General features: G+C 41.6%; 1 protein-coding gene across 5 annotated transcripts in view; it reads left to right on the plus strand.

The window, feature by feature from the left end:
• Positions 1 to 9,652, plus strand: part of CIST1 (colon, intestine and stomach enriched 1) — a gene marked incomplete at its 5' end in the record, with an annotated part of 48,311 nt that extends 38,659 nt beyond the window's left edge. For 3 of the 5 annotated variants that reach the window (XM_081312941.1, XM_081312944.1, XM_081312943.1), the window contains 4 exons: positions 31 to 87; positions 4,557 to 4,844; positions 9,152 to 9,309; positions 9,474 to 9,652. In XM_081312941.1, the coding sequence (XP_081169067.1) occupies positions 31 to 87; positions 4,557 to 4,844; positions 9,152 to 9,309; positions 9,474 to 9,521 (551 nt within the window). In that variant the 3' untranslated portion in view covers positions 9,522 to 9,652. Of the gene's footprint in view, positions 1 to 30; positions 88 to 218; positions 356 to 4,556; positions 4,845 to 9,151; positions 9,310 to 9,473 lie in introns of those variants that run through there. The other 2 variants (XM_081312942.1, XM_081312945.1) reach the window with 2 other exon arrangements.
• Between the last annotated feature and the right edge of the window lie 1,263 nt (positions 9,653 to 10,915).

Raw genomic sequence — 10,915 nt, forward strand, 5'->3', positions numbered from 1 at the left:
CATTCAAATTTACATTTTTTCCCCTAATAGGCAATTGTTTGATGAATGAATTAGAACTACTGCAGGTGATAGAAGGCTTTTTACAAGGTGAGTTCAGTCCTTGCTTTCCCTCACCTGTCCTGTAGAGGGCAGTGGCTAGCCATGGATTTTGCTAACAAGGTTTTGCTGCGAAATTCAGGCTTGGACCTTTGCCGAGATGCCAGCCCCTTTGGGAGTTGGCAGAGATGATTGTATCCTGTTTGCAGTTGAGACAAGCTTTTTCCAGCAGCTGCTTTTCCTCCAATCTCCTCAGGAGAAATGGAGCCAGCTAACATGGCCCTCCAGGTGCTGTTTTTACTGGTGGCATTTATTCAAGGTAGGTAGCAAGGGAAGGAAGATGCTTCTGAGGTTTTGGATTCCTGGGGCAGCTGCACAGGGCAAAAATCAGCATGATTGATGGTTATCCAGTAATGGCTGTTCAAGAAATAACCTGGAATGTTGGGCTGCTAGTCTAGAGCAGCAGTCTCCAACCTTTCCAGCTTTGCGGATCAGCGAAGAGGGAAGAGGGGATGGTACCGCATGAGTGGTACCACGAACCTGCAGAGCTCCATTTGCATGAGTGGTTGGCACGCACACACATCGCTCACACAAATGGAGTTGCATACGTGCACTTATCCACCACTTCTGTGGCCCGGTTCTGAAAAGGCTGTGGCCCAGTAGTGAACTGGGGGTTGGGGACCCCTGGTCCAAAAGATCTAAATTCTTCAGGAAAACCAATTTAATCTGCCGAGGTGAGTTGAGTGGCCAGTTTTCCAACACACTGCAGTAATTGTGGCTTTTAGCAAAGCATTCAAAGAACAGCTAGGGTTTATCCCAATGCTGTGAAAACTTTCACCTTTTCAGAGATTTTTAAAACACTTCTAGGAAGATGAAGGATTTCATAGTATTGTCTGTGGCTGCTGTTTTAGTAAGGAGTTTTAACTCGATAATAGCCTGATTTCTTCTGATCAATCACCCCACTGCCACAACACTGGGTGAAAAAGAAGATGTAAGATTTTGTTTCCTGTTGCTCAGAGAGATGAGGAAGTAAGCAAATCTGTTTATTTGCAGGAGAGGCAGAGAGAGGAGCATGGAGGAACTAGAACATAATTCTTGAAGGCTTGAATAATAAATAGAAGTTTGGTTACCAATTCTCTCTATTACGAACAATGATCAGTAATAAAAATTAGGATTGTATAGCCTTAAGGCATGAAACATTTTGTTTGATCTACTCCAAAGGCGTCTCCCTCAGCTCTAAACTAATGGGACTCTTTTAGTTAATTATTTAACTAACACCAATACGTAAGTTTAAGATAGATAAGTTCTAATGTGCTTTAGGCTGTAATCTTCTATCAGATATATATTTGTAGACTTCCAAGTGAGGCTACAATTTGGATAATCAGCACTCTATATTTGTTGGATGGGCACCCTATGAGTGGTTCTCCAAGAGTATAGGAAATACCACACTGGAAAATATCACCATTGGCCCTTATGTAGCAATAGGTGTCACTGAATCCTTCTTTAAAATTCAAGCCAGAGTTTAAAGAATGAATAACAGAATCACAGAGTTGGAAGGGACCTTAGAGGTCTTCTAGTCCCACCCCCTGCAGGAGACTGTGTACCATTCCAGACAAATAATTGTCCAATCTCTTAAAAACTTCCAGTGTTGGAGCACCCACAACTTCTGGAGGCAAGTCGTTCCACTGATTAATTGTTCTAACTGTCAGAAAATTGCTCCTTAGTTCTAGGTTGCTTCTCTCCTGGATTAGTTTCCATGCATTGCTTCTTGTACAATAATTAAATTAATATAATTCAGGCAATAATTCCAAAAGCTCATGATATCAACAGAACAAACCTGCTTCAAATACAGGTAGTCCTCAACTTACAACGATTCATTTAATGATCATTCAAAGTTACAATGACACTGAAAAAAGTGACTTATGGCCGTTTTTCACGCTTAAGACCATTGCAGCATCCCCATGGTCCCATGATCCAAATTCAGATGCTTGGCAACTGGCATGTATTTATGATGGTTGCAATGTCCCGGGGTCATGTGATCGCCTTTTGTGACTTCCGACAAGAAAGTCAATGGAGAAGCCAGATTCACCATGTTCCTAATTTAACAACTGCAGTGATTCACTTAACAACTGTGGCAAGAAAGGTTGTAAAATGGAGGGAAACTCACTTAACAACTGTCTTGTATATCAACAGAAATTTTGGGCTCCATTGTGGTTGTAAGTCAAGGACTATCTGTATGCTGATAATGTAGAAAGACTATCAAGCAGTTTCTGGGTTTTAGCAGGGGTGTTTTGTACAAGTGTACAGTATGCTATTTAACAAACTTGTTTCCAAATCGTATTATATCCATCTGCCTGGTTTCAGCAAAGTTTTCAACTTGGCAGAAAGCAAGATGTGGGGAAGCTAATTAAACTGAAAATCCAATTGCCTCTTGAAAAAAAAGCATTTTTGGGACAGCCATGACTTAAATGACTGAGAGTCTCCATAGACTCTAATTAAACTAGTCTTTCTTTATGCTCAGAAGTCGAAGCACTGCTATTTGATCTTCTGCATAAATGTATTATTTGTATAGGACAGGTAAAGAAAGCAGCCCTTAAGCAGATACTTTCTGCCCCACTGCAATACACATCTTTAACTTTCATTTTCCCTGCTTGTTGCATTGTACTGTGTGTCTCACAGTGGGGACACTGGAGAAAAACTATGAATTACAATGAATTCTGAGTGACTTTATAGACAAGTTTTTGCATCATAGGGTTGAAGGTCCCAGACTAATGCTGCACTTATTCACTACGCTGACATTCAAAGCCCTATCTTCTGCCACTAATATGTTAATTAATGTTACTTCCAGGCTGGTAAGTCTATGGGCTGGTCTTCTCCAATCAAATCCTGTTGCATCTAACTGTGCCTGACCCTGGTCCGTTTGCTAGCATTTGCTTCACCCTCTTTCCAGTCGATGTATTAAACCAGAGCTCCTTGAAATATAGTTACCATAGTTAGGAAAGCAAAAGGCCTCCTGGATGGATGGATTTCCTGCAGGACAGAAACCGTGTGGATTAATGCTTTTCAACCTTGGAAACTTCAAGTTGTGTGGACTTCAGCTCCCAGAAAGCCCCTCACTTTTTTCCCATGTGTCATAAGTTGCATAAATCTTTTAAAAAGATTTATTGTCAGAAAAGATGCTACTTTTTAATTTTTTTTTCTACCTAGAGTAACACAGCCCTCAGATACAACCCAGAGCAGAGCAGATGTACAAGACGCTGATGTACAAGATGCTACCCACTGAAAAGGAATGTTCACAGACCCACACAACTGGAAACACTCTTTCCAGCAGCAAAACAACTCTAAAGTTTTAGCATCAAGCTATTGTTTATTCTTAAGAAACCCTTTAGAACCAGCACATTTTGTAGGGAAAGGAAATGTGATCCTTTCAAAAAGCTCTGAAGGGCACAAATATGTTGATTTATCTTGTTATGTAAGAAGATTTGAATGGATTTGGACTCTAGCACCCAAGACTACCAGGAAACCCAAAGGTCAAGGAAAGCTAAGGGGAAACTATTATTTGTCCTCAGTGCCTGCATGTAAAGTGATAGGCTGCCTCTGCATAGGAAGCTTCTATTGCTATGAATGCACATGATCAAGTTGCTGTCTTTTTATGCAGGAAGTCCTCCACTTACAACAGTTTATTTAGTGACCATTCAAAGTTACAATGGCGCTGAAAAAAGTGATGTATGACCGTTCTCCACACTTACGACCGTTGCAGGATCCCCATGGTCACGTGATCAAAATTCAGACGCTTGGCAGCTGACTCATATTTATGACGGTTGCAGTGACCCGGGGTCATGTGATCCCCTTTTGCAACCTTCTGACAAGGAAGGTTGATGGGGAAGCCAGATTCCCTTAACCGTGTTACTAACTTAACTGCAGTGATTCATTTAACATTTGTGGCAAGTAAGGTCATAAAATGGGGCCAAACTCATTTAACCTCTAGGTGTTCTTCCTTAGCAACAGAAACTTTGGGCTCAGTTGTGGTCGTAAGTTGAGGACCACCTATATTTCTAAGAGCCTCCCTGATATCTTTAAAAGAAGAGGTGAAAGCTAATTTCTTCTACTGAGCCAAAGAAACCTACATTGATGTTTGGATGGCCCTATTTGCTCTACTTGGAGACTGTTTTCTGTTATCATTTCTGTGATGCATTTGATGGGTGTGACAGGGTTTTATTGCTGTAACTCGCACAGAGTTGACAACTGAGGCGGCTTACAAGTCCTCTAAAATAGATAGCCTGAAGCAGGGTAAAGATCTCCCTGTCTATTCCCTGTTTTTGACAGCAGCAAGAGTAATATGTTTCAAAAAGTCCACTAGCTGGTCGGAAAGACAGTAAATGATGTCTCCTTCAGTAGCTAATAATTGAAGATAGACTGCAGTTGGAGCTGGAGGCTCCATTAAGCCATAATGGGTAAGAATGGGTAATGAAACCGATTTTGGTACACTTTGTCTGTCTGACTGTTCGGTCTTTTTGCAGACAGCCTTTCTGCTTCAAATAACGCAAGCACACCCAGTCTCCCGGTGGCATCAACAACAGTTACATTAATCACAGCTGCTCTAACAGTCTCAGATACAACCCAGAGCAGAGCAGATGTCACCTCAAAAGCAGCCAGCTCGTCTATGCCCCAATCCACCGAAGCCACCAGCAGCGCCACAAAAACAAACTACTCCACCAGCAACGGGCTCACCATGACATCTCCTACCGGATCCAAAGAACATCTTACTAGCCAAATGGCTGGGTCCATCAATGGCACCACTCAGGCAGGTAAGAGGGACTTTTGTATCTCTATTAATTAATTAAATTGCTATGCCACTCATCTCATTCTGCAAAGGGGGCAGCTTACAATAAAAATCATAAATATTAAAATAACAGTAGGGACAAAACTAAAAAACTGAAGAGAAAGATGATGCAGTGATAGCATCTTCCCTGAATGCCAATAATCTTAACATATTAACTTGATCAGGAATCAGTTGGATTAGATCCAGAGCTATCTGTTGCGGGGTGTGTGTGTGTCAAAGCAGTTAAGTTGTATTACGGTGGAAGCCCTACCATTTTATTTATTTATTATATAACAGTAATATAATAATATAATAATCAGATAAAAACCACAAATATCAAAACGAGCTATGAAAATATAGAAATCTACATTAAGAAATAAACAGTATGAAAAACAAAATATGCAAACCCCTAGGTCAGGCATGCCAAACTGCCGGCCTGCGGGCCAGATGCATCATGCCAAAACCGCACCCACCCCATTGCCAGCAATGGGGGAAAAGTCACAATACGTCGTGCGACATCACGTGACATTGCGAGTTTGACATGCCTGCGGCCTAGGTGAAGAAAGGAGAAAAATGGCTACCTCAACAATGGAGCCATCTGAGCAGATCTCCCATTTCCTGCAAGACCCAGGCCTGCTAACATAACCAGGTTTTGAGGGCCTTCCAAAATGACAAAAGGGATGAAACTAATCTAATTTTGGAGGGAAGGATGTTCCACAAGACAGATGCCATGGCAGAGGAGGCACATCTCCTGGGACCTGCCTAGCTGATGGTACCCACTGCATTGCTTCTCTGCCAGATGTATTGGGGGAGGCTGAAATAACCCGGAGAGGTGGTCCCTCATTTTACATGCATCAAAAATGTCAAAATGGAGGCCACAACCATATATTTTATTTATTTTTATTCCACCTTTGTTATTTTTATGAATATCTCAAGGCAGTGAACATGCTTCCTTTCTTCTTCTATTTTAACCACAAGAAAAAATCCTGTGAGGTGGGTTGGGTTGAGAGACAGTGACTAGCCGAAAGTCACTCAACTGGTTTTCATGTATAAGGAAGGGACTAGAACTTACAGTCTCTTGATAATTGGTCCAAAGTCACCCAGCCACTTTTCCTGCCTAAGGAGGGACTTGAACTCATATTCCTCTGGTGATTGGCTCAAAGTCACTCAGCTGGCTTTCATGACTAATGTGGGACAGTCTCCTGGTTTGTCACCTGTGCCTTGAAGTCCCACCCTGCAGTTGGTTATCTTTACAGAGAGATAATTAAAGCACTGGATGTGACCACAGCACATCTCAGTAAATAGCAGTAATCATGCTTGCTTGAATACCACCAGAAATACACCTATGTGGCACATACTACATGTGATTACTAACTTTCTTTCCAATTAGCACCCTTATATTTCTCAAAATTTCCCATCCTGTCAAACTTTTATTTCCTTCCAGTTCTTTAGGGCTAACATATTTAAACTGCAAACATCTGGATGGTTACTAGATGGTTGCAGTAAAGGTGTGTGTGTGTGTGTGAAATCCTCTGTAATGCTAAGTAGATGACAGTGGATCTGGATTTTTGCCACTTGGCAGTGCTAGTACTAATTTATTTTAAAGTATTACTTCTTTTAAAGTATTATTTGCCATTTTTTAAAAATCCCATTTATATCCCGCCCTTCTCCGAAGACTCAGGGCGGCTTATAATCTAAGAAGCACAAATCAATGTGCTTAGCATTTGATTGATCAATATGTGGATCAGTATGTCTTGGTGAGGGGCAAATATATATATTCTTCTTTTCAAACCAGCATCTTCAAAGTAGCTAAAACAGTGTAAAAATGCATAAAATATAACTGTAGAAAATTCTGTCTCTCTGAATAAAATATTTAATATGCCCACAGAACAACTAGTAGCCTTTAACAATGGTTAAATGTTAACTCAACCTTCCATTCTTCTAGGTTTAAAATGAGGACCCAGATGGTTGGGGCCAATATGCTGATTCTGTAAATGGCTTAGCCTTTCTTAGAGAGTGCTGTAAAAGTATAAAGCACTATGAAGCAGCATATAAGTCTAAGTGCTATTGCTATTGCTATGGTTGAAGAAATTCAACCTGTAGAGCTTTTTCTTCTGTAATGGAGATCCGGCGATCAATTCTGAATGTTGGGCTGTTCTGTAGCTACCATATACAAAAGGAAGGCAGGAATATGAACAAACTGATTGAAGTAACCTTTAGGTGGCACTGCAGTCTGACAATAGGCTTTGTTGCAAAAAGCATGTCAGTTTTTCCCATGCAAAGGATAAAGAAGAGATGGAAGAGGCATGTTTTCAAAAAAAAGTCCCAGACTTTACAAGGATGAGGTAAGACCACCATACCTGTCTCCAAACATGGGGAGAGCCAAATACAGAAAATTGCAGCTCCACTGCCTTCTGGTGTGATCCAGGTTTTTGCAATCCAGATGAGTTAGTTAAATCCAGGAATGTTTTCTGGAGTCACTTGAAAAACCAGTATAAATCACTGAATCCATGCCTCATCTTTTTGCTAAATGCATGGTGCTGGTAAGAGACTTGCATGGATAAATCCATGAATAATGGGCACACAAGGAAGCTATGCATTGTGCAGATCATATAACAAAGAACAAAAACTATTCTGTCTTCTCTGTTTGGTGCCATGTATAGAAGTTGTAGGCCAGGGGTGTCAAACTCAATTTCATTGAGGGCCGCATCAGCATTGCGGTTGCCCTCAGGGGGCCGGGTGGGTATGGCCAGGGTGGGCGTGGCCTACTGGGTGGGCATGGCTAGAGTGCGTATGGCCTACTGGGTGGGCATGGCCAGCTCTACATCATTCGCATCAAGGTTGCCTATGGGGGCCTGGGCAGGAGTGGGACAGATCTGAGGGTCTCTGGCAGGAGGAGGGTCTCTGGGCAAGAGCCAAGGCAGTGGGGGCCGTTCCCTCACTGTTTCCAGGATGGCTTCACGGGCCACATGAAACCACTTCGCGGGCCGGATCTGGCCCCCGGGCCTTGTGTTTGACATGTCTGCTGTAGGCTATGCCTTATCTAAATATTGCATCTTTTACTATTGCTGTATATTTTGTCTACTTTTCCTCTCGTTCCAATGTTGATTGCAAATATATATGTAATTTGATCAAGCTTTGTCAGTTCTTAGCAACTTTAACAGAATAACAGAGTTGGAAGGGACCTTGGAGGTCTTCTAGTCCAAACCCCTGCTCAAGCAGGAGACCTTAGACCAGACCAGACAAGTGGCTGCCCAGTCTCTTCTTCTTTTTTCTCTAAGATGTGTAGATTTCAGTTTCCAGATATCCCCTAGGGAATTCCCTTAAGGGAATTTTGGAAGTTGAAGTCTACACATCTTAATGTTGCTGAGTCTGAGAAATCAAGATGACATAATGGCAAAGATTTCAGCGTATTTGAAAGACCAGTCGCAACAGAGATATATTGTGGAATGGAGGAGATGGATTGAATATATTCAGAATAAATATGGGACTAAAAAGTTTCACTTAGCATTTGAATAAGTAGTGGATTTATATGATGTATAACTAGCTTGTAGTTATTTTGTTAAGAGTTAAAGTGCGATAGAATTTAATATTTTATTGTTTGCATATTTTAGATTATGTTTGTTTGTATTTTTATACCCTGTATTTAGCTCTGGGAAGTCGGGGAGGGGGGGGAGGGGAGGGGAGAGTTGGGGAGGTTTGGGGAGAGGGGAGGGGGAGGGGAGGGGTTTTGTATTCAAAAATGTACTGTAAAACTTTTCAATAATAAAAAAAAGATGACGTGGAGTGTTAATACCGCTTTACAATGCCTTGGTAAGACCATACTGTGTCCAGGTTTGGTCACCACGATGTAAAAAAGATATTGAGACACTAGAAAGAGTACAGAGAAGAGCAGCAAGGATGACTAGGGGACTGGAGGCTAAAACATATAAGGAACGGTTGCTGGAATTGGGTATGTCTAGTTTAATGAAGAGAAAGACGAGGGGTGACATGATAGCAGTCTTCCAAGATCTCAGAGGCTGCCACAAAGAAGAGGGGGTTCAACCTATTCTCCAAAGCATCTGAAGGGAGGACAAGAAGCAATGGATGGAAACTGATCAAAGAGAGAAGCAACCTATTTGCTAAAGAAAAGTAGAATTAAAAAACACAATCTGCACACATGCTCTGCACCTTTCACGAGATTGGAACTGTGGCTGCGTGTTCCTCCGGACTATTTGTGGTTCTCCCTTAAAGCCAGGGTTGGATTCTAAAAATCCATTGATCCTAGGGCTTCATCCTTTCTCTCTCTCACAGGTCAGCTTAGCCCTGAACCAGCATTTTCAACAAAACCAGGCCTGGTGGTTGTGATCTGCCTCTTCGTATTTGTCTTAGTCATTGGCACGTTTGTGCTGTTGATAAAATGCTGCCGTCCGAAGGAACCAGCTTTTAAGAAGTTGGACGAGGTGCCAATGGTATGTAATCCAGGGTGGGGTATGAGACAAAGAGGTTGAAAAGGCTGTTTCCGGAAATTCAGGGTCATAATCTGTTCTTGGCTTCAAATGTTGACAAACTGCATAGCTGTGGCATTTGAGAAGGCTCCATTTCAGCTTTGTCCTCTCTCCATTTTCCTTAACAGAGAAAAGTTGCAGAAGATTCTCCATTTGCCCGATACCCACCAAAATAACTAAGCACTCCGTTTCCAACTCATCTTCTGGACTCTTGCTCCATGGATACTCTAAGCAAGCATCAAGAATGTCTGCTTCCCCAAGAGATTTTGTGTGTGAAATAAACCTGTTCTAGTTGCACGAGTGCCAGTTACTGCTTTGTGTCATTTAGCTGCTCTGGTATATGTGTATGTGTGCGTGTGTGAGATGTGTCATGTGTCAGTTTAGATAAATATTGATTTCTTAAACTTGAAGAACTTTTGCACAGCTGCTGAGCTCTTGAGTAATGCTCTAATTTGGTGTTTCTCAACCTTGGCAACTTGAAGATGTGTGGACTTCAACTACCAGAATTCTTTGCTGGCTGGGGAATCCTGGGAGTTGAAGTTCACACATCCTCAAGTTGCCAAAGTTGAGAAACACTCCTCTAATTTGATGCTGCAGTTCATTTTTTGCATAACCTAGTTCTGCTATACCTGGGATATTTATTATTTATTATTTATGTATTTACTGACTCCAGGCTGCTTACAGCATTTAAAAAATTTAAAAGATCCACCATATAATACAGGTAGTCCTCGACTTACAACAGTTTGTTTAGTGACAGTTCAAAGTTACAACGGTACTGAAAAATGTGACTGATGACCATATTTCACACTTATGACCACTGCAGCTTTCCCATGGTCATACGATCAAAATTCAGACACTTGGCAACTGACTTGTATTTATGATGGTTACAGTGCCCTGGGGTCATGTGAACGCCTTTTGTGATGAGCAAAGTCAACAAGGAAGCCAGATTCACTTAACAACCATGCTACTAACTTAACAACTGTAGTGACTCACCTAACAACTGTGGCAAGAAAGGTCATAAAATGGGTCAAAGCTCATTTAACATCTGTCTCATTTAGCAACATAAATGTTGGGCTCAGTCGTGACCTAAATCGAGGCCCACAGGTAAAACCATTTTAAAAAGTGTTAGTGATCAAAATCAGAGAGCCAAACTAGGTCTATCTGTAAAAAATGTCAGAGGCACAGTGGTTCTATGAAGTCCTATATAAAAGAGGGAAGCCCAGTGTTAAGTTCTTGGTTCGGTTAGGCATTGATGAGGCAGAGCGGTGAAACAGCAAACATGTTTATTCAGTAACAACAGAAGCAGCCCTAACAGCTGCTGAAAAGCTATATATACAGATTGCCTCTAGGCAGCAAACAATAGATTTAAAGTAACAATTCCCACCCAAAACATAGTTAACAGTCCTGGAGACCAGCAGTCTGGGTTGCAAACATTACAGCTGTTAAATAGTAGTAGTAGTAGTAGTAGTAGTAGTAGTAGTGAAGTTGGAAGGGACCTTGGAGGTCATCTAGTCCAACCCCTTCCTCAGTCAGGAAACCCTATACCATTTTAGACAAATGGCTGCCCAGT

The sequence above is a fragment of the Vipera berus genome, assembly GCF_964194415.1.
Source record: "Vipera berus genome assembly, chromosome: 1".
In the NCBI taxonomy this organism is placed as follows: Eukaryota; Metazoa; Chordata; class Lepidosauria; order Squamata; family Viperidae; genus Vipera; species Vipera berus.